The following is a 24832-nucleotide window of genomic DNA, read 5'->3' as shown; positions in this document are numbered from 1 at the left end:
AAATATGTGTTTACTTCAATCTTTTAAATTTTAATGAATCTCTTTTTCATACACTAATAAAAGTTATAATACATCATTTGATCAAAATGATACAAAGAACAAATAATAATCATAATAAAAGTTTAAACTGAATTATAATTGCTTACATTTTAGATTATAATACCAAATAAAATTTCACGAGAATCAACACATTTATTAAATTTGCAAACATTAATGAAACCTAGTTGATAAAATTTAAAAATATTTTTTAAAAAATATAAAAGGAAAACAAATATTCCAATTAAAATATATTTTAAATGTTTGTTTACTTCAATCTTTTAAATTCTAATGAATATATTTTTTATACACTAATAAAAGTTATATTACATCACTTGATCAAAATGATACAAAGAACATATAATAATCATAATAATAAAATTTTAAGATAGATCTTGTATCTTTTGAACTTCAATTATGTTAGATGGTGATAAAAAAATATTCATGACAATTACATTAAATTTGTATATTGTAGTAAATAAAAGTTATTTATACAATTATAGTGAAAAAGTTACAGTATGATTGATAATGAGATAGAAAATAAAAAATAATTAGATAAAATATATCAAAATAATATTCTACATAATGAAAATAAACAACAAATAAAAATATTAAAAAATTAACAAATGTTTTGAAACAATTTGAGAGACTATAGAAAGAAATCGCATAAAGAAAAACAAATGTATAATTAAGAGTATGATAAGATGAAAAATACCTTAGAGATCTAAAAAAACTTTTCAAATATCAACATATATACTTAATGGTTGAGAAATAAAAAAAAATGTTATCAAAACAAAAGAGTTCTTCAAATGAAACAAAAACTAATAATAATAAGTAAATAATTTTTTTATATTACTTAGTAAACAAAAGGTTTGTGCTATTAAATACTTAAATTGAGAGTATTAAACATTTTCATGTGAAAGGAAAATATACAATAAATAAAAATATTAAAAAATAGGCTTAAATACCTTTTTGGTCCTCATTTTCGTAGTGTTTGTTGCGGATGATCCTCATTTTGACAGAATGTTTAAAATGGTCATCATTTTTACCGAATGTTTAAAATGGTCCTCGTTTTCGCAATTCGTGTTTTATTTGGTCCTTTTCTGTAACGTTGTTTAAATTATTAACGAAACATTGTATTGGTGACACAATTTGTATTAGGGTGTGTTACGTGTACTGTACAAGTGTGGTAATTAGATATTTGGGAATAAATAAGTGAGCTAGAGTTTTGGTAAGGAATGTTTGGGCAGTTGGTGAGTTTTGACAATCTTGTTCCTCCATTCCCAATTGGTGTTGCTGTAATCTTCTTCTTCCTGCAATCCCATTATATAGGTATGTTACGGTCCCAATCTTCTTCCTTTACCTCTGGTTGTAATCGTTGGAGGCAATCATGTTGTATCACTTCGTGCACTGTTGGTGGTTTAACAAGAAATGGATTAATCCCAATTTGTAGTTGCGGAGAGATGACAACTTTGAGGATGACAAGAACTCCAAAGAATATTGGTAGAAAATTTTGGGTACAATTTGTTTTTATTTTTGTGTTAATAATAAATTAGTTTTAATTTTTGGTTTATTGATTTACAGAGTGGTGGTTCCAATAATGTGGGCTGCAACTTTTTCAAATGGTGGTGTTGATGAAAAAGATGTCATCATCATGACAAAAATGAGGCAGATTAATGATTTGGAGAAGTCATTGAAGGTTGCTGAGAAGAGGCTGCAGTTAGTAATAAGGTTCACTTGTTATTGTATTATTCATATTGTTATTGTGTGTAATCTTTTAAAGTTCAATATGTTTTGTACTATTGTTAAATGAAGAAATGAATTAGTTTGATTATGTTGATATTAGTCCTAACATGTTCAAAATGACATCTTAATCTGAGCATTGAAGTAAGTGATATTGATCTAATCTTGGGAAAAATTAAATTGATCTAAGTTTGGAAGAAGTTAAATTCATAACATTAATTCATCCTCATCAAAATGCACTACATCAATGTTTGGCAAAAGTGAAATTTAACGAAGTTTAAGGAAAGTCAAAATATAGTACATCGATAATGAATTCTACATTAGAAATTCCAAAAAATAACTAAGACGTTTGTAGCTGCTATCATGGCCTCCTCCTAATCTGTAATTTCATTCTAAACTGCTGAGATGGTTCTTCTGGTGTTGGTAGTGGTGCTGCTTGACTCTCGACTTCATTCCTTGGTGGTTGAGTTGTTTGAGTTTCAAGAGTTGGTGCATTCTCAGCAGTTTCAACAATTGGTGCATTCTCAGCAGTTGGTGCATTCTTAGCAGTTTGAGCATCTGGTGCAGTCTCAATAGGTGTTGTAGTATGCTCATCCACAGGCTTATCTAGGCAATTATTCCTGTTATGTCCAATCTAACTGCATATGCTACATTTTTTTTTCTATGACCTCCTTTGCTGATTTGTGTGTTATCCTTTCTTAACTCCCACTATTCCAACCTTCTTTTTTTCTTGGGTCTTCCTGGTAAGATCCTCTTATGTGGTGGATGGACGTCAGGGTAGGGAGTTCTTTCCCATAAGACTTCACCATTGACTGGAAAGATGATGGATTGATATATTTCTTCATAGATGGATCTCCTGAAGCAGATTGGTATGAAGTCCTCAGCATTGACATTGATGAAATTTATTGCTGCAATAACATGGCAGCAAGGGATAGCAGTCAGAAGCCATTTCCTACAGCTGCAATGTTGAGCATCCACATTCACTATGTACTTATCTCCAACCATGGATATGTGCCTCACTTCAAATAGTTTTTCTCCTGACTAGCTGCAAATATCATTACACATATCACTATACGAATAAGTTGATTGTGTTAAAAAAAGCAAAAACCTAACCTTGGGATCCAATATTTGGTTAACTCCTTTTCCTTATGTAGTCTATCAAGGACCATTATACCAACACTGACAACCGACAAACAAACCAACTAAAATAATATCCCACTGAACCCCACCTACATACACAAACTACACAAAATCATGGAAGTAATTTAGAAACCATGCAGAACATCACAACAATCGAAAGACAAACAAACCCCTAAATAGAATTACGAAAATCCTAACCCACGAGCAAACACAACCCAGAAAACCCTTAACCCACTTACCTCGTTGATGATGATTAATTGGAAAATTGAAATGAAGAGCACAACTGCAATCCAATGATGAAATTACAAGTATTAGCTGCTTCCTCTACAAATCCGAGCTCAAGAAAGACGAAGATGAAGAAATTTCCCTAATTGCAAAATTTCTCCTAAATTGAAAAATTAACGTTAATTAGTCATATGTACAATACACGTAACACACCCTAATACAAACCGTGTCACCTGTACAATGCTCCGTTAATGATTTAAACGACGTTACAGAAAAGGACCAAATAAAACACGAATTGCGAAAATGAGAACTATTTTAAACATTCGGTAAAAATGAGGACTATTTTAAACATTCTGTCAAAATGAAAACCATCCGCAACAAACACTACGAAAATGAGGACCAAAAATGTATTTAAGCCTAAAAAATAATAAAAATATTCAAATGTTAGACATAATTTTTTTTTTTAATTGACATACATCTTTTTAACATAATTACATAAAGGTTATGATAAGATGAAAAATATAATTGAGATACGAATGCATTTCATGACAAACCAAATAATTAGAAGAAATAAAAAATACTAAGTATATATATATATATATAGTTACTTAATTAATTGTGAATATTTTAATAATTTAAATGTGGATGAGTATTATCGCATCTCCATACCCATCCCCATACCCAATTGAAAAAGTCGGGGATTCCCTATACCCATACCCATACCCATTCAATGCGAGAATTATCCGTCAAAACGGGGACGAGCTCAAATAATAGCCACGAGGATGAGTTTAATTGTCATCTCTAATCTCAAGCACATTTCAGCCTAAATGGCTTAAATAGAGAAATACATCTAGATGCTACTTTCGAAAGACTAGTGTTTTAATATAGGTTCCTGCTAACCAATGCCCTAAGGCATTAGTTAAGAATAATTAATACACATTGAATTTTGCAAAAGTTCTTAGTTAATTGTGATATTAAATGAAATATGATCTAATAATCATTAATGTAATTTTATTTTATTTAAAGAAAAAAAAAATGTTCGTAAGTATTGTACAATTGTGTTTAATATTTTATATAATGCTCACCAATAAAGGTTAAAAAAAATAAACATAAAAAAGTTTAAATTAACATAGAAACCAACAAAAAATAGTGTTAAATATCTAAGAAGTTTATAAAACTTAAACAGTTAAAGTATCAATTTGAGACTTCATTGAGTATCTTTTCTTTGACTTCTCGATAATCTTTTGCAACATTCCTCTTAATTTAACAAAAATCTCTTGTATTAAAGAAACAAACAATATTTCAATATCTGAAATTATTAATTATAAATACATAAAGCCACTACTAGAAATTCTCATACTACATGAGATTTTTCTTGCAAATTTGTTAAAAAAATTTGCAAGAAAAGACTTTTTTCAACCATTTTTTCTAAGAATTTTAATTGGCAGGTAATTCCTTTATGGGTAATCATTTCCTACAAAATTATAAAATTTGCAAGTATTTTCTACAAAATTTGTTGCGAAAAGTGTTTTATACAAAATATTTTGCAAGAAAATTGGTAGCAATTTCTCGCAATTTTTTTTCACAACAAAATTTGTAAGTATTTCCTACGAAAAAAATTTCAAAACAAAATACGCAGAAAATATGAATTTTTTAGTAGTGAGCTAGCAATATGCCACAAAAACATTTTTTCTTACATTTTAGTAGAGACCTTAAAAATTCCAAAATGCTTATTTTGTATCATAGATTTATTGTTTAGAAATTTCAAAGGAAAATTTTGTCTTTATAAAATCTGTTATATGCATTTATATTATTTTAGTTAATAGAAGTTAATTATTCCAGCTTTCTATCACTACTACAAAAACTCATATTTCCTGTCAATTTTTTTTTATTTTTTTTTGTAGGAAACACTTGTAAATTTTGTTATGAAAAAAAAAATTGTAGGAAATTGCTGCCATTTTTTTTGCAAAATATTATGTATAAAACCCTTTTCGCAATAAATTTTGTAGGAAATAATTATCCACGAAGGAATTACCTGCCAATTAAAATTCTTAGAAAATATAGTAGGAAAAAGTCTTTTCTTGCAAATTTTTTTAACAAATTTGCAAAAAAAATCCCACGTAATATGAGAATTTTTAATAGTGTATATAATAATGATGAAATTAATGCACACATTAATTATTCTTTAACCAATACCATTAAGACCTGATTAACTTTTCCCTACATTTTAATATATAACACAAAGTAAACTAATTTAATAATCCTTATTAGGAAAACTAACACATACTTATCTTTCTGCTACATTTTAATAAGTAACTATATATATTCACTTCAAATAACTTAAAAATACAAAGAAAAAAAAAATTACCCGTGCGTATGCACGGCTATAAATACTAGTTATTTTAAAAGTAAGTGTTAGATGAATGATATTTTAAAAAGTACATTTCAGAGAATTATATAAGGTCATTAATTTCACATGTTCACAACACAACTATTTATTTTCTACACATTCTAAATGTAATATAGTTTATATAATCCACATGTTAAAATAAACCCTTAAACTTTAAAGACAACTCCTAGTTGTTTTAATTATTATAATTGTACATCTCTCTCTCCCTCTCTCTCATGCATCTCATATTTCCTTGCTTTATGGCGTGGTATTATACGCTGTCTAACAAAGTTGAGCAAAGTCATAACAAGAATGAACCATGATTTCATGCATTACGTGGAATGGAATGAATGTGTTTGAGAAGTGTTAATTAGAATTTAGAATGTGGATGATATTTGGTAGCGTCATTGCACCCATCTTCTTTTTCTTTACGTTTTGCTTTTCATTTTTCCGTTTTAATTGTTTATGGGTGGTGGGGATCAAGTGTTTGACCCTCATGGAAATTCTCAAATTTCTTCATTTCTTCTCTCACCTGTAATCTCCTCTGTGCTTTTGGTAGTTGGACCAAAAAACAAAAACAGCATGCATCATTCACCAATATTAAAAGTATATAAATGTACTTTCAACATAAGCAAATCCAGCCTTGACCGGACCCAGTTCTATGTTAGGTTTTACAGAGGGGTTTCACTGGGGAGAACAACATCAATGAGATCTGAGCCTAACCACATAAGATACTGACACCACTCTCAACTCAAAACCTTAAGGTAATGGGTTTATGGGTCTTTATTCTTACATAGTGTTCTACTTTCTCATTTCTGGTCAATGTGGGACTTAGACTCACACTTGGATTCTTAACATTCTACTCGAAAGAATTTTTCTTAAGAGATGTGTAACGACATAACATAAGGGAAGGCTAAAGGAAGTGGAAAAAAATTAATCAACCATGAAAAATAAAATAACATTAAGTGGGTTAAATATTTAAATAATTCATTCACAATATAAGAAATCACAATGATATAATTCTATTAAAGAAATTATTATATATTTTTCTCTAAATTCAAGAAGAAAACATGAAAATTCTAAAGAAAAAAAAAACTACTCTTGTTAAGAAAATAATTGTTCTTCAATAACAAAAAGGGAAGCATCAAAGTAAATATCACCTTATTTGCTATTTCTCTTCTCACATTTTACCTCTCGAAGATTTTAATAAAATTAAGTTCCAAAAGATTTGTTCTTTGTCATCTATGTTTTTGTCATTTTAATATGTGAGTGTAGGATCGAACGTATAGTATGGATCTTTTGCATATCTATACTTCCTTCTTACGCGTTTTGTCTTGGAATGAAATACATGATTTCTTACAATGTATAAGTTACTCTGATTATTGCAACACATAATAATCTTTTGTTGTTTGTGCTCGAGTTCTTCCATTAATCTTTGAATCCATAGCTTAGGTAACTACCATGGATCCAACTTTATACAAAAGTACATCATCTTTGTAGCTTGACACAAATAGTAGTAGATATTGTTTTATGAAGATCAACTACAAAATACGAATTAACATGGCCTTTCACAACCAATTATGATTTTCTCAAACATAATGCAATACTTGAGCTTTCTTTTTAATGTATTAAATGATCTTCTTAATAACACTCCAATGCTTTTCACCAAAATTTATCATGAAGAAGACAGTAATCACTTCCACTACATGTACAATATCTGATTTTGTACAAATCATCATGATATATACAAAGCTTCTCACAGTTCTTGTACGGTACTAAACATATTTTCATCTTCTTTACTTTACGGTTAGGACTCATACTTGAAATAAATTACGATTGATAGGAAACAGATATGAAGATTTGTTAACAATCTTTTATATGTTGAAATTGCCACAGTATTTTCATAAAATAATTCTTCTAACAAAGTCAGATATCCATATATATATTTATCTCGGTGAACTTACGCTTCGAAAATATATATTGTTTGTTCCAAAGTATTTCATATCAAACTCTCCAGTAAACTATATTTTCAATTATTGAATTCGAGTTTCCTGGAACCTACTACCAACATGTTATCCACATGCATAGTTAACTGATTTTTTGGTTTTTCTTTTTTACGTGCTAGCAACTTTTAACGTCGTCTTAATTGTTTTAGTGGTGGTAAAGCATTAAATTGTGAATTTAAATATAATAAACTTTAGTATTATTATATGTTGTGATATGATTCTTTATTTTTTAATAAATACGTCGAGCTATATTTCATAGTATGTAATTTAATGGTAATAATGTAAAAAAAAAAATACTAAAATAAATCTTTAACACAATTTTTATTGTCCTTTTCGTATTTTATTTTGTTTGTACGATGAAATATTAATGTATTTTTTAACCTTTTCCTATATTTGTTGAAAAAAAGAAAAACCTCCATTTCCCCTTGAAACTAAGCAGGTTGATACTTTCTGCTCAATACTACGCTTTGTAATCAACCATCATGCCTGTGCTAATTAGATTTATAAATTTTGTTCCCGATGACAAAAAATCTAGATAACACAATAAAGGAATGGAAATGTTTAGAACATGATTTTTTAAGTAAAGTGATACTTTTTATATAAATTGGAAAGTTGTGTTCTTTTAAATTTGTTGTTAGAAGTTTATTTGATGAGATAATATGAAAGAGTTTTCGGTAATAACAATTTACTTTGATGATGTTTATACATTAAAAGAAATTAGTTTTCTTTTATAGGTCACACTATCACTACTAAAATTCTTATATTACATGAAATTTTTTTACAAATTTGTTAAAAAAATTTGTAAGAAAATATTTTTTTCTACCATTTTTAAAAAAGTTTAATTGACATGTAATTCCTTTGTGGGTAATCATTTGTTACAAAATTATAAAATTTGTAAATATTTTCTATAAAATTTGTTGTGAAAAGTGTTTTATTCAAAATATTTTACAAGAAAATTGATAGTAATTTCTTACAAATTTTTTTCATAACAAAATTTGTAAGTATTTCTTACGAAAAAATTTTCAAAACAAAATTAAAAAAAAGGTTAAATATGTTTTTGGTCCCTCAAGTTTTAGTGAATTTTGGAATTAGTCCCTCATCAAAACTTTATACCAATTTAGTCCTTCATCTTTCAAAATGCGTGAATTTAGTCTTTTTAACCAAATTTTGTTAAGTTTATCTGACGTTTCAAGCACATTTCATGATAGTATTTAAGTTAATATTAAAGCAAAAATGTGTCAAACAATGTAAATAATTTAAATACTATCATGAAATACGCTTGAAACGTCAGATAAACTTAACAAAATTTGGTTAAAAGGACTAGATTCATGCATTTTGAAAGATGAAGGACTAAATTGGTCAAAAGTTTTGATGAGGGACTAATTCCAAATTTCGCTGAAACTTGAGGGACCAAAAACATATTTAACCCTTAAAAAAAATATGAATTATTTTAATAGTGAACATCTTTAATGTACAAACACATTATCCCTTTCTTTTCCTTTTTTTTAGAAAGTTTGTTTAACTAATTAACTATTCTTTATAATAATAATAATAATAATAATAATAATAATAATAATAATAATAATAATAATAATAATAATAATAATAATAATAATAAGTTGAAGAAGAATAAGAGTTAAATAAACCACTTGAATTCTACAACGAAGAAAGTTACTTTCACACCGGATTTTGTAAATACTCTCATCTCACAATCATGTCTAGTAATAAAATATTAAATTTAAATTAAATTATAAAATAAAAATTATAAGAATGATCATATGAAGTTTTTAGGAGGAAGTAAAAAAATAGAGTGTGGATGTATCAGCTCTCTTCTACAACTAAGTAAACTTAACCTATGGATTCCCTTGTCTGCACTATTATACAATCGTTTAGTCTGATCTATACACATTTTACTACAAAATTTTCCAAACATAATACATGATTGAGGAATTAGTCCCGATCTTCACTATGTTTGTCCATTTTCTGTGACCTTTGTGTATTGATTTGGGTATTAAGTTTGAGTAAATAATATAGTTGAAAGATGATAACAAGAAAGACACACAAAGAAGAAAATAGTTATATTCCTTCTTTTTATATAGATATGCCGTAAATCTTTCTCAAGCTATAGTGTTGACACTTAATTAAATTGAGTCTGCATTCAACAGAAATAAGTTTCCTTTATCATGTTTCACTATTGGCAAAGGTGTGCAACCTAAGAAAATCATTTTTACGTGAGAAGATAAGGAAAGCTAAAAACCCCTAGGAAAGCTATATATGGCTGATTTATCAGGAGCAACTTCAAAGATCTTACCAATTAATCTGTATCAACATCATGCTTCATATTCAATCTCTTCCTCTCTTCTTTTACTTTGTAATGCACCAAGCATTCCTAAACTTTACAGTAACAGTAACAGAAGTTAGAATTTAGAAATGTGGACGCGCAACTATTCGTTTATTTATCAACTATTCGTTTATTTATCAACCGGTCGATAGTAGATTCAGATAGTTCCTGGTGCCTTTCTGACCCTCTTCTTCCTTTGAATTCCTTCCTTTGTTCCACTTCTTCACGTACCTCAACTTTCTCTACCATTTTTCTTCTTATTAATCATTCTGATCTTGTGTAAGTATGAAATTCCCTCTTAGTTTTCATTTTTCTTTTCCTTCTTTCTATCCCCATCTTCTTTCCTCCTTTTCATTTTCTGATACATTGATATATAGCATATGACTTGGCTCACATATACGAAGTCCAATTAACTCTACACATTACAAACCTTTCATATATTTTGTGTTGCAAAGGCCAAACCAAAACTGGTCATGTCTCCTTATAACATCACAGTCTCCTATTCATGCAGAGAAGACTTGGTAAAACTACCTCCTCTAAAAGATTTGAACTTAAGAACTTACATAAACTACAACTCATTCACCAGGTTCCTCCATAGCGGATTCACACATTTACATCTACAGACACGCCTGCACCATGAAATGCAGGAAAAAGATTTTAACTCCTAAGGTATACAAAATTATGATCATAAATATAGAAAAACAAAAGGATAATAAAAAAGTGAGAACTCAATTACGATAATCATGCACCATGCACTTTGTATCATCGATCATGAGATTGAGAATGAACAAGGTAACTAATAATTCATACAAGCACACCATCCAGTGCAGTTGAAATCCCTGACTTCAATTCTCTATTGAAGAAAAAATTCATTCACCTTTATACAAAGAATGATGAGTACAGTTATCTTAAGAAATGCTAAGATCATCTACCTTTCTACATCCTATCTAATTATCCTATCTAATTGTTCCTATTAATCTCTCGGGTTAATTAGGGTTTTCTCTTTTACCCTTACCGAGGAAGGTTATGATCACTCACCTTTGAAACAATGATACAGGTACAGTGGCCATGTATATGCTTACAAGAGATCGATACCTCTTCCGTTTCTTTGGCTGAGAAACCTCGTCTTCCCCGAAAATCTCCAGACTCTTCTTCCTAGCGGTTTTGACACTGGGCCTTTGTTGAACCTCTTCTCCGTCACAGCTTTTGTTCCTCTTGTTACCGGCAATGTTGTCGCTGCTGCTATCTTCGCTCAGTTGAATAAGATGTTGCGCAGCTTCCATATCTGAGTCCGTGATTAGAGGTTTGCTTCCAGTGAGAGGAGACGGTTCTGCCATTGTATCGAAGAAGAAAAAGACGACTTGTGAATTGATCTTCGTTTTGGCTTTCCTTGATGCGTGTGTTTGTTTGATTTAAGAAGAAGGAGAAACTGCTAGGTTGGCTCTATGAAGATACGCAGCACGCAGATGTCTCAATCATGCTTTGTTTTCTTGTTTTGTTTAATTTGGGATTTTATTTAATGAATTTTTAGCGGTTGATTAATTGTGAAGTTATATTGTTGACTCAAGGGCTGCTTTTAATTGGTCTTCAATCTAACGGGTCATATTTAAGCCTATATATGCTTTTGAATACTTATTTTTATACCTTACATAAATGCAATCGCATTTCTGTGATTTTGATTGTGTTGTTGTTGAATCTGTATTCCGTAGTGGTTGGCAGTCACGTATATCGTGTTGACCATAGTCATGGAATCGATGATTTTGAGTCTTTGGTACAACTTGGAAATTTCCAACACTTGGGTCGACCTATATTGGTAATATCCTCAAGAACACAATGCACAATTTTTTATTTTTTAAACCCCCATTCTGTCACTCAAATTCTTTTATATATTTTTTTCCTCTCTAATTTTTAAAATTATAAGAAAAAAAGTGTTCATCATCGATTTAGAGTATGATTATCAATTTCTACAAACTAAAACATTATTTAAAACTTACTCCCAAACTACCACAAATAAATTCGTGTCAAATATGGATAGCATAATTTGTCGAAAGATTGAGTGGATGCAAGTAGGGATGGCAAAATGGGCCCGGCCCGATGGGCCGGCCCGCCAGCCCGGTTGAAAAGGTATGGGCCAGGCCACGAATTGCAGCCCGCCAGCCCATGCCAGCCCGGCCCGTCAAGCCCGTTGGCCCGTCGGGCCAGCCCGCGGCCCGTAAGATAAAAACAGGTGGAGGACACTGCGCTGCGCACACACATTTTCTTCTTTTCTTAATTTTTTCCTATTCCTTGGCACCCTTTCCTACTGCGCGCACCCCCCCCACCCCACCACCAAACCACAACGCGACTCTTCTTCCTTCTCACCACGCGACTCTTTCTCACCTCTGCTGCGCCACACACACAGAGAGCGTCGCTTCTCCACCACCACCCGCTCTCGCCGCCGATTGTCTCCACCCCGGCAGACTCCGATTCCCTTTCTCTCCCCGCCGCAGTACTTTCCAAACCCTAACTCCCCCGTCGCCGTCTTACCTCGACCCTCCTTCCTATGCTGAAGCCGTCGTTGCTTCTCCACCACCACCCGCTCTCGCCGCCGATTGTCTCCACCCCGACAGACTCCGATCCCCTTCTTTCCCCGCCGCAGTACTTTCCAAACCCTAACTCCCCCGTCGCCGTGACTTTCCCCCAATTTCAATTTCGTTGTTCATCCTTCAATTTTCCCCCAATCCTTCAATTTTCAACTTTGTTCTGATATTTGGATTTTGTTCTGATATCTGAAATTCCCCCAATCCTTTGTTTAAATAAGTTGTACTAAATTGTGTTTGACTTGATGTTACAGGTTCTTAAGGATTTGGCCACTTAATTTTCACGTTTGCGAAAGGTTGAAAAGAAGACAGTCCCCATTTGGATGCTATATGGTGGGGGAATTTCTAATTTTGATGTAAGTATACTCATTTTGCTGTAAGTTTGATGTAACTTTGTAGAAGAGTCAGTATACTCATTTTTGTTTTATCATCTTGTTGTTAGGATTTAGTGAACCAGATTTAATATCATGGATGAGCATGAGTCTAATAGTAGTCCTCCTCCAAGTAAAGATCATGAAACTGAAACTGTGTGTAATGAGTATGAGTCTAAGAATGTTGATGCGGTTGAAGAGGATATGGATGATAGTGTAAAACTTAGACAATCCTCTAGTAGTAAGAAAACTGAAAAGTCAAGAACTTCTGATGTATATTCATTGTGATAAATAATGCTTCTGTTTTTTTTTATGTAGCTTGCACTTTGGAACTGCAACCGTGATCTTCATGATGACTATGAAAGAGGCAGACGTCATTTACATTTTGTTTTAATCATTTCAATTTGTTTGGACTTTGTGATGATGGACTATTGTTGTATTAATGCATATGCAGTATGTTAATATAAGCATATTTGCATATAGTCAACTAAATTTGAAATGAAAAGATTTAAAATCTGATTTTGGACCACAAAATGAACATATCAGGAAAAGGATGGCGGGCCGGCCCGCCACCCCACGGGCCGGGCCCAAAAAAACAACCCATTTTGCCTTGTCGGGCCAGCCCGGCCCATTTAAAACGGGCCAAAAACGGGCCGGGCTGGCCCGTTTTGACACCCCTAGATGCAAGTGATTGTACCTTACTTCTTAGATAACTTAAAAGGTCTAACTTACATGAAATGTAATGAAAGTGAAATTATCAACCACAATCAAATAAATATGTATATGAAAATTAATACAACACAGGTAAATATTTATGAATATTAAGATATGTATATTAATATATATATATATATATATATATATATATATATATATATATATATATATTAATGAAGTACTAAAAAGTGATTAATCTTCTTAAATCTCAAGATTAAATATATTTAAATTATTAGTATTGTCTTCTTTTTAAATTATTTTTTTAGAAAATACAATTTCTTCAAAAAACAAAATGTTGGAGACAATAAATAATTTTCGTATTCAATCTCAAACGGAAAATTAAGACTAAATCTAATAACAATATCAAATCAAACCAAATAAATCAATTGATTTAAGCATACAATTAAATAAAATACAACAACATACATATTATTTAAGCATATAATTAATTTAATTTATGAAACATACAAAAAAAAAAACAGTATACTAGAAAAATTATTGGCTCTAAGGATGATGCAATAGTACCTGCATTTTGGAGAGCTACATAGTCAACCACCAAATGTAACAATACCTGAACATATAGATATATTAAAAGATGCAATTATCAAAAGCAAATAAACCAACAAAAATGGAAGAAAAAAATGCAAAAAACAAAAAATGCGAAAAAAAAAACGTACCTGGCGCGAATAGTGGCGATGGACAAGAACACAGCACACGGGGTGTGTTCGACGGCATAGGGCAACGACAATGGCACACATTTTGCAATTTTGATTCCTAGAAACACCTTTACGTCTCAGTTATTTCAAAACCAAGGGTTAAAGGAGAAGTTGTCTGGATGATTATAAAAATCGAGGCCTAAAAGGGTCCGTCCAATGATAATTTTGAAAATTTGACCAATATTTAGACCTTGGTTATTAAACAACCGAAACATCTACCACAATTATGTTTCGTGAAAGGTTGGAAGTCAAGCAAATTCTGTGGCAATTTCTTCCTACACCAACATCCTCATCTTATCTTTTATTTTATTTTATTTTTTTATCAATAAAAAATATAAATATATATACCGATGCACTTTAAGGCACTTTAAAGGTACTCGACCCTTATACAAACCATGATTTTATATTGAAATTCTTAAATAAATTAAAACAACCAAACAGATGTGATAAAATGAAATTATTTACAACCAATTTTCGTAGGTAAAATAAAATTATTTACAAAAAATATTTTGTAACTAATATTTCGTAAATAATATTCAATTTTCGTATTTTCGTATAGTAATAACTAAAAGATTAAAAGTAGATGGAGATTCTTACATATTCAAAATGCAACTAAAGCAATACTTAAGTAGTGATTTTCATATTAACAAGATTTTCGAAATTTCCAGAATAATATTTCTCGAACAAAATTTTCCAAATGAAATCTTCAGAATAAAATTTGAAACATATTTTTTGGAACAGATTTCTTGAATACACCTTCCATAAAGCATATTATACATTTTGAAATGAATTTTCCGGCGCATCCTACATGAAATGAGTTCGAATAAAACTTTTCAGAACATATGAAATATTTTCTGGAAAAACCTCTTCGAAATGGATTCTTTTAGAATTTTCTCTCTTATTTTCTTCTCCGATAGTGATTCGGTGGTGGTTACTATGGTGGCAGTGACGGCAGCAAAGAAAGCAGGTGCGTGATTCAATGGTGAATAATATTTAAGTATTTTTCTTATATTGATTGGTGTAGGAAGAAATTGATGGAGTCCAGAAAGCAATTGCCAAATTGGTTGGTTAAGACATGTTTATTTTCTTCCAAATGACAGCCCAATGGATTAAAATGGACCGAATCATGGACTCTCTGGCTCTCACTTTTACTACAAGAAACTAATTTTTCAGAAAATAGAATCATAATACTTACTTGTAAAGGTAGGTATTGTTATACTTATTATTTATTTAATTTTTCAAGGATTTTCCTAGTTTATTGAATATATTTTCTGTAATCAATTTTACACTTGACTGAATATCTTACACACTAATGGTAGATAATAAGTTATCTACGACAAAGATTTCCCTAAACATGAGTAAGGAAAAAAAATGATATATTAGAACTCATTGATAGAGAGAGTTTGATATGAACTTATGATATATTATGAGTCATATATTTATAAAATATTAGGGTCATATAATTATAATTATGAAATATGAAAAGTTATATAATTATGGAATATGATAATAAATTATATATTTACTGAAAAAATAATTCATCCTATTATGAAAAATGAGCAGAAATGTAAACGTCAAAATTTATGTGAAGATAAAAGTCAGAACTTCGAGATTACTATTTGATTGAAGTAATCCATACCTTAATCCATGTGAAATTTTGCTTGACAATACTAAATTAAGATAAAATCATTTAAAACTTGATCTAAAAATTTTCTTTCTTTTAAATGCGAATTTAGGAATACAAAATTAAACAAGTGCATATTTTACGATTGAGAAGTAGTTATATGCGGAACAATGGCCACGATAAGATAACTAAATATAAATTCATGGATATCCTAACTTGATTTTATTGGATTTGTGGTTTCTCCGACTTCAATTCTGAATCTAAAAGTAGTTCTCATTTTCTTTTAGTTATCACTGTTAATCAATGTTAATGTGTGTTTTGAAAACTTATATTTAAATATTAGAATATATTACTTTAAGTTTACATACATGTATAAATATATATTAAATGTTGACAAAATATAATCATGTTTTATTTTAATAAAACACAAATCACTGTGTGAATGTTTACTCGATAATAAAAAATAATAAAATTATTATTATTTTTATTATTATAATTATAAAATTAATATAGATAATATTTTATAAATAATTTATATTTATTTTATAGATAGTTTAATAATTAACTTTACAAAACATCTAAATTAGAAAAAAAAAGTTATATTTATTTTATAGATAGTTTAATAATTAACTTTACAAAACGGCTAAATTAGAAAAAAAAGTTTAAATTTCAGAGATTATTTAGAGAGTAAACTGAAAAAATAATTATGAATACTACCAAAATTTATTAGATAAACTTGTAATATTTAATTGTTATCATTATTTGATTGATGATGTTTCAATTGGGATTAAGCTATTAAATGTTTTATCCGCATAGTATGATTCAATCAATGACAGAATTTTCTTTTTAAAACATCATAGTAACTCATATATCGTAAATCAATTCTGTATTCAATTAACCTATGTTGACGGCTTTTCAAGTGAAGTTGAACTATTTGATTTAAAATGTGAACCAGAAATTATTGCAATACTATAAATTTTTTAACTGCAATAATTTAATAAAATGGCCTATTAGCTCAGTTGGTTAGAGCGTCGTGCTAATAACGCGAAGGTCGCAGGTTCGAGACCTGCATGGGCCAAATGTATTATTTTTTTCATTTTGCAAATAAATACTTTATATTTTATAATATTATATATATGTTTATGTAAGATCATGTAGGTTTTTTGGTTCAGTTGGTTAGAATATCCTATTAATTACTAGGAGGTTCCAGGTTCAAGACCAAGTCGGGCCAAATATAATACGTTTTCGAACGCTTACAAGGTGATATAGCCGGAGTTAAAATCATGTTTGTTAAAAGATTTCTTTCACTTATCATCTTTTTCTTTTTTAAAGTTTATTTTTATAATACGATTGTGTGTATTTAATTTCTTGTTTTCAGTGTGTTGGAAAGTGTAAATGTTTATTGAAAAAGTTTTAAAGGACAAGCGACACAATACAATGTTTGTTATGTTCTAAAAAGCTTGAGACCCCTCCATCGAGATTCCATGTAGTGGGAATTTTTAATTGACAATTTATTTACATTCAATGTATTATTTTTGTTATATATAATATTTTATTAAGAAAAAGAAGTGTAAAGTAGATATTTTTAATGAATAAGTAGTCAAAATGTATTTTTCTTTTCAAAAGAAACAAATATATTCATTATGCAATTTCACTTAAAAATGAAATGAAGAGAGAGAAATTACAACTAATGTAAAACAAGTCTACACTGTTGTTTTTAGGAGATCATTGCCTCCCTCCACTTAGGAAATTATTATGGAAAAAATATATGTAACAACCTTGTAAAATTGTATAAAGTCTAAATATTAACAATAACAAAAAAATTATTATTCAAAATGTAATTTTCAGATAAAAATTTTAAACTTTAATACATTTTTATGCCAAAAACTGGGAGCAACTTTTCTAAATTGTAAATCTGCAAATTTTCTTAACCAAAATTTAATCTAATGACACTATAAGTCTCTCATACAACCAATAGATTATCGACTTGATATCTATGAAAACAACTCTTTGTATATTTATCTCCGTTCTTCATATGTGGAACTTTAATAAGCATTCACTTCAGAACCTACAACTTTTAGTTTATATTTAATTATATAATTTAATTTAATATTTTATATTTATTTACAGTAGTTAAAGGACAATTGTAAAAATATAATTACGTACTAGTAAAAAGGTGTGTATTCACTTTTTTTTTATGATAGTAAAAAATAATCAAATTATTATTATTATTATAATGATAAAATTAAATATAAATAATTTTTATGATTCTTGTAAATATTTCTTATTTAATTAAAAAAAATTAAATTTTAAAAAATTCTCAAATCGAACAAAATTTAATGAAACTGTCGAATAAAATTGATAAAATAATTATTTAAATTTAATAATTATTTTATAAAATTGAAAAAAAAAGGATATCAAAAAAAAAAATCTTCTTTACATATACTAGCAAAAACATAAGTATTATCACGTGTGTCCACACTTTTTAAATATATATTTGTATTAATGCATATAACCTTTTTTTTTCCTATTGAGAGTTTGAGTTACTTGGTCACTAACATGATGATATTTTACTATGACAAATATTTTTTTCATGTTGTAATTGTTTATTTTTACATAACGATCCTTAAAAGGTTTATTACTGAACTTGATGGTGGATTTGCTAGTCTTTTAAAAAAAGAGTGAGTTTTCTCGCTATTGTAATTATTGGTGTATTGATATTTTAGGGTTTTCATATTGTGTATTGTGTGTTGTACTCAGTGGCGGAACTTAACCAAAAATTCTAGGGGGGCAAATTATATTTGTTATATATAAATTATTCTTTTAATTAAAAAATTTAATTTCTTTTAATTAAAAAAAAATTAATTTCTGTACATTATTTTTTTTATTCAAAATAAGCACTCATGACAATAGAATCTAAACAATATAACAATGGACAATTTTCTAAACACATTTGATATGGACCCCATTTTGGATAAGCCCTTCGTACCTCATCAATTTAATTTGGTGGGTATTGTCAAATTTGAAGACGCTTTCCTGGATCACGTTCTAAAGTATTTTCAAATTCATTATATGTAACTTTAGGAACCTTAGAGAGTTGTTTTTCGTTTTCTTCAATATTTGGATTCTCATGAAAGATTCTCAATTTTAGATGATGTAGATGCATTTTTTTCATCTTCATCACAAGCCTTCCTCTTGAAAAAAGAATCAATTCTTTTACTCTTTATCATAATTTTTCTAATATAAAATTTTTACCTCTCACCTATTTACAAAAAGATAAAATTATGAATAATTAAATCTTAAAAGCAAGACTCAATATTTTAAGAAAATTAATAACTTCTAAATGATTAGCTTCCCTTACCTTAGAGTAGATTTCTAATCTTGTTCTTCCCTTACACAACTTCAAAGCCTAAAATAGCTCTATCTACACAAAGAAGAGTTTGATCAACAATTAAAGCATGATTTTATGATCTTTAACAGATAAAGATATGCCTAGAGCGTAGAAAAGCCACGTACAAGAGAGAAATATATTGCTTCAAAAATAAAAAGGAAAAGATGAACTTACTCAAAAGAAGAAATTGTTCGGTCCAAAATGTTACTTAACTCTTCAATTTTGTCGTAGTGCAATTTGATTTTTAAAATAATAAGAAATTGATGGTGAAAATTGAGATGAAAATAAAACGCGAGAAAGAGATAAAGGCACGGAAGAGAGAAACCAAATAAAAAAATTTTAAAAATTATATTAGAAAAAAAAATAATTTTTAAATTTTAAAAAAGATTTTTCAAACTAAATTAATATAAATAAGGTAATAATATATAAATAAGTAATAATATATAAATAAAGTAATAATATATAAATATTTTTTTAAAATATATAAAAAGTAAAGTAAAATAAAAATTAATTAATATAAATAAAATAATAATTTATAAAAATTATTTTTTAAATATATAGAAAAAAAATTAAAAAAAAATGGTTGGGGGAGCCGTGGCTCCCCCTGTCCCTTCATACTTCCGCCAATGGTTGTACTACTTGTAAGACTTGGGGGAGAAAAGTGGGGGAAGGGTTTAATGTTACTTATAATCACAGTTTTACCAAACAAAATCTGTATATTTTTATTTATTTCTTTCCATTATCAAGACATAACAAAATTTATTATCAATTCATACTCGTTGTAACAAATGCATTTGTGTACATCAAAATATATGCATCACTTAGGTTATTACTATTTATTCAATATTTTATACCATTATATAATTATATACTTACAATGTGTCATGTAAATCATAACATAAAAAAAATATTTGTAGTTTTTTAAAACTCAACAAATTATGGATCATTTGTTCTAAAAAGAATTAAGGATACTCCTTAAAAGATAAATTATGTTTTTTTATTTATTACATCTACTTAAACCCAATTGCTACATATTATTTTTGTCATTTGCATATATATTAACAAAAATATTTACTTATAAATGGCATGGAAGCTTAAACATATCTTGAACATTAATCTTTATTTGATCTCTGCCAATTTAAGAAAATTTTAATGATGTAAATATGTGATATTTTTAGTTCATACTTTCTTTTTAACAACACACACACATGTACGCATACACCCACACATGCTTGCACACACCTACACACGCATGCACCTACACAGACATCCATCCACACACACGAGATAATTTACAAATATTAATAACTTATGTTATAATACAAATATTTAAAAGATGCAAACACACATGTGCAACGCACCTATGTTTATGCTAGTGTGTTATAATATATTTAATCGAACATAATATGATAGAAGTATAATTATGCTGAACATTATTGAAATAATAGAATATTTATGCTAAATTAATTAAAGTAGAAAATTAAAAAATGGATTTAATTATTATTTTTTTAAGAAAGAAGAAAGTACAATAATATATAAAGCCAAAACCAAGAAATAGTATAATAATTTGTGAGTTTGTGCATGTTTTCAATAAATAAAAAATATTTTGTGAAAAAAAAATCACACAATAAATCACATTGGTGTATTCAAATATAATGAAAATTGGTACTGTTTCTGCAGAAAACAAACAAGATAAGTTAGGCACAAACGTCACCTTACTCGTGTAGTCCGCTATCTCCTCAGTTGGCCTCTTCCCGGTTGGTACATGTCGGTTTGGACCCAGAAGGGGTTACCTGCAGAAGGGGCTCTGAAGCTCAAGTGAGTCAAAACTCTCAAAAGGTTAAATCAGTGATTAATGAATGCGTACCTTTAATTACTAGGGTCCATGTGTATTTATAGAGCATTAATTATGTCTGGTTATCCCATGGGCCAGGCCTTGGCTTGGGCTCTAGGTTGGGCTATAAGTGGGTCTGGGCCCTAACCCAGGCCCTTAGGACCTATTGAACACGGGGGGCTTCGATTTTACTGAGTATAATGAGGTTGTCGGCCTAAACCGACTACTTTCCTTAGCGGTTTGTGTTACTCATGGGTTGTCTTAGGCAGGTCATTCCTTTAGACGTCTAGGTTACCGGTTTTGGCCGGTTAGGCCAGCCTAGGCCGGTTACTTGAATGCTTTGGTATGGTGATCATTTTATCATTATTTTGTTATGTTCGGCTTATTGCAACATACATTTAACTGAAATAAAGTTTGAGGTGGGATACATTCCAAGTGTTAGGTATTTCTTCCCCGGATAAATGTTCAAGGCGATAAGCTCCTCCTCCTGCGTCTTCACGTATGCGGTATGGGCCGTCCCAGTTGGCGGAGAATTTGCCATCCTTCTTTCTTGCTTTGCTGGCCATTCTCCATACTAAGTCCCCGATTGCGAACGATCGTGGACATAAGTTTGTGTTATACTTTCTGGCAGCTCTTTGTTTGGCAGCTAAATTGCGTATCTGGGCTTTTTCTCTAAGTTCAGGTAGGAGGTCGAGATGTATAGCCATGTTTTGGTGGTTGTGGGTTGGGTCGTATAGTTCTTGGCGCAAGGATGGTTCGCCAATCTCAACTGGTATCATGGCGTCTGCACCGTAGACTAGGCTGAATGGGGATTCGTTTGTTAATGATTGAGGGGTGCACGTGTAAGCCCATAGCACTTCTACTAACTCTTTGGGCCATCGGCCTTTGGCGGTATCTAATCTCTTGCGTAGCTCCACTAGGATAACTTTATTTTTCGCTTCTGCTTGTCCATTGGTTTGTGGATGTTCTACAGAACTTGTGATGTGTTTGATGCCCAGGCTAGTGTAGAACTTGGCTAGCTCCTTATCTATAAATTGTCGGCAATTGTCTGTGATGATGGTATGTGGGACGCCATATCTACATATAATATCTTTCCAAACAAATTGCTGAACTTGCTAGGCCGTGTTGGTGGTTAGCGGCTTGGCTTCTATCCATTTGGTGAAGTAGTCGACGACTACAATTAGGAATTTCACCTGCCCTTTGCCGGGTGAGAAAGGGCCGAGAATATCCGTTCCCCACTTAGCGAATGGCCATGGGGATAGTATGTGGTGTAGTTGTTCTTATTTCTGGTGGATAAGGTTGCCATGTTTCTGGCATGGTTTACACTTTCAGACATAATCTTGGCAGTTTGCTTCTATACTCGACCAGAAGTACACGGCTCTAAGAATTCTAGTAGCCATGGTACGCGCGCCAGAATGGTAGCCACAAATGTCTTTGTGTAGTTCTTTAATAATATAGTGTGCTTGCTCTGCCGTGACGCCTTTAAGGAGGGGTTGGTTGTACCCGCATTTGTAAAGATCATCGCCTATCATGGTGTACCTAGCGGCCTTGGTCAGCCAAGTTTTGTCCGCATCTTGAGGGGGGTTGTCGGTTTTTAGGTACTGGATATAGGGGGTGGTCCAGTTATGGCTTTGGGAGGGGGTGATGATGTCAACTGGGGCGTGGGTTAGGTTTTGACAGGTATGTGTGATGGAGGGCATAGATAATGTTTGTTGTAACAGGGATCGATGGCGGCTTTTTAACTTGGTGTTGGCCAATTTGGAGAGGATGTCAGCTCTGATGTTGTCAGTCCTTGAAATGTGTTCGATGCAGACTCGTTCAAAGGCGGATTGAATGACTGCACAGACCAGATGGTAATATTGTAGAAGGATGGGGTCTTTGATCTGGAACTCGTCATTTAGGTGCCCTACAGTAAGCTTGGAGTCGGTTTTACATGTTAGCGTCTTGACACCTACTTCACGGGCAAGGGAAAGGCCGGCGAGGATAGCCTCGTATTCGGCTTGGTTGTTTGATGTCTTGAAGGCAAAGTGAAGGGATTTTTCGATGAGGATGTCATTAGGGCCTTCTAACACGATGCCATCGCCGACACCTTTTGGATTTGAGGAGCCATCTACATGGAGCGTCCACTGGTCCTCTGTGGGTGTGTACTGGAGGTCGTTGACGAAGTCTAAGAGACATTGGGCTTTAATGGGGCCATGGGGTTCGTAGCGAATGTTGAATTCCGACAGCTCGACGGCCCAGGATGACATCCGTCCGACTAGATCTGGTTTTCGCAATATTTTTTGGATTGGGTAGTCGGTTTTGACGGTGATGCTGTGGTTTTGGAAGTATGGGCGTAGACGGCAGGCTGCGTGGACCAGGGACATGACTAGTTTCTCCACCATTTGGTATCTGGATTTAGGGTCTTGCAGCGTTCTGCTAACGAAGTACACAGGATGTTGCGTACCTTCTATTTCTTGTATGAGCGCAGCACTAACGGTGTGGTCAGTGGTCGTGATGTATACAAGGAGGGGTTGGCGAGTGTCCGACTTATGGAGGATAGGCGGCAAAGTAAGGGTTGTTTTCAATTTTTGGAAGATTTTTTCACAATCATCAGTCCACGTGAACAGGGTGGATTTCTTTAGGAGTTGAATGATGGGTTGGGTTTGTTCGGCTAGTTTTGGTAGGAAACGGGAAATGGCTGTGAGACGGCCTATAAGGCGTTGGACCTCTTTGATGGTAGTGGGGCTACGCATCTCAATAATGACCTTACATTTTTCGGGATTGGCTTCTATGCCGCGTTGGATCAACATGAACCCAAGAAATTTACCACGGTCGACGCCGAATACACATTTGTCAGGATTGAGGCGGAGGTTGTATTGGCGTAGTGCAGAGAAGACGACCGAGAGGTCCTCGGCATGTTGATGGTGGCTTGGAGACTTGACAACCATGTCGTCAACATATACTTCGACACATTGTCCCATGAGATGACTGAAGACCTTGTCCATTAGCCGTTGGTAGGTTGCTCCAGCGTTTTTAAGACCAAAAGGCATAACTTTATAGAAGTAGTTGGCGTCGTCCGTGATGAAGGCGGTTTTGTGCATGTCAGATATGGCCATGGAGATTTGGTTGTATCCAGAATATGCATCCAAGAAGCTTAGCACCTTATTCCCTGCTACACCATCAATAAGTCGGTCGATATTGGGCAAGGGGTAGGCATCGCGAGGGCATGCCTTGTTCAGATCCGTGTAGTCTACACACATCCGCCATTTGCCATTGGCTTTCTTCACCAAGACTACATTAGAAAGCTAAGTGGTGTAGTGAGCCTCTTCTATGAATTATGCGTTCAGTAACTTGTTGGCCTCAACCTTAGCCGCTAATCAGTGTTCTTCGCCAAGTTTGCATTTCTTCTGGGATACGTATCGAGCTTCTTTGTAGATAGATAGTTTGTGGGATGCCACTTGAGGGTCCACCCTATGTAGGTCAGTGGCTGACCAAGCGAAAAGGTTTGTGTTGTTGGTGAGGATGGGTGTGATGATGGTACGCTCGTCAGAGTTCAAACCGGTGCCTAGGTTGATAGAGTGGTCGTTGGGAAGTTCAAGAGGGGAGGTCTCTTCAACTGGTTCGAGACGGACATCACGGCCTACTCTGGGATCTAGATCTTCGCCTGACAGGGCAATGCCGGAGCTAGGTGGTCGCTCGATGTGGTTGGTTTGTTGAATTGGAAGCTGCGAGCGCAGG

At 31.7% G+C, this 24832-nt stretch overlaps 1 protein-coding gene, 1 long non-coding RNA gene and 1 other non-coding gene across 3 annotated transcripts; 2 read left to right on the top strand and 1 right to left on the bottom strand.

Moving 5' to 3' along the window:
• The first annotated feature begins 12166 nt into the window (after nt 1-12166).
• Nucleotides 12167-13364, top strand: LOC114196174 (uncharacterized). Its single transcript, XR_014984317.1, has 3 exons — nt 12167-12517; nt 12714-12815; nt 13149-13364. It is a non-coding gene; the product is annotated as an uncharacterized LOC114196174 (long non-coding RNA).
• A 3527-nt stretch (nt 13365-16891) lies between these two features.
• On the top strand, nt 16892-16965 carry TRNAI-AAU (transfer RNA isoleucine (anticodon AAU)). The gene has a single exon. It is a non-coding gene; the product is annotated as a tRNA-Ile (tRNA).
• Nucleotides 16966-22440: 5475 nt separating this feature from the next.
• LOC146883891 (uncharacterized) lies at nt 22441-24354 on the bottom strand. The gene is made up of 4 exons (XM_085666766.1): nt 24256-24354; nt 23784-24030; nt 23046-23279; nt 22441-22949 (listed from the first exon to the last, which is right to left on the bottom strand). The coding sequence occupies exons 1-4, from the start codon at nt 24352-24354 to the stop codon at nt 22441-22443; spliced, it is 1089 nt and encodes a 362-aa protein (XP_085522892.1).
• Nucleotides 24355-24832: the final 478 nt, after the last annotated feature.

This window comes from Vigna unguiculata, chromosome 9 (assembly GCF_037176805.1).
Source record: "Vigna unguiculata cultivar grain cowpea cultivar isolate G323 ecotype 2 chromosome 9, ASM3717680v1, whole genome shotgun sequence".
NCBI lineage: Eukaryota > Viridiplantae > Streptophyta > Magnoliopsida > Fabales > Fabaceae > Vigna > Vigna unguiculata.
The sequence above is the reverse complement of the archived record's forward strand: the minus strand, read 5'-3'. Positions and strand labels throughout refer to the sequence as shown.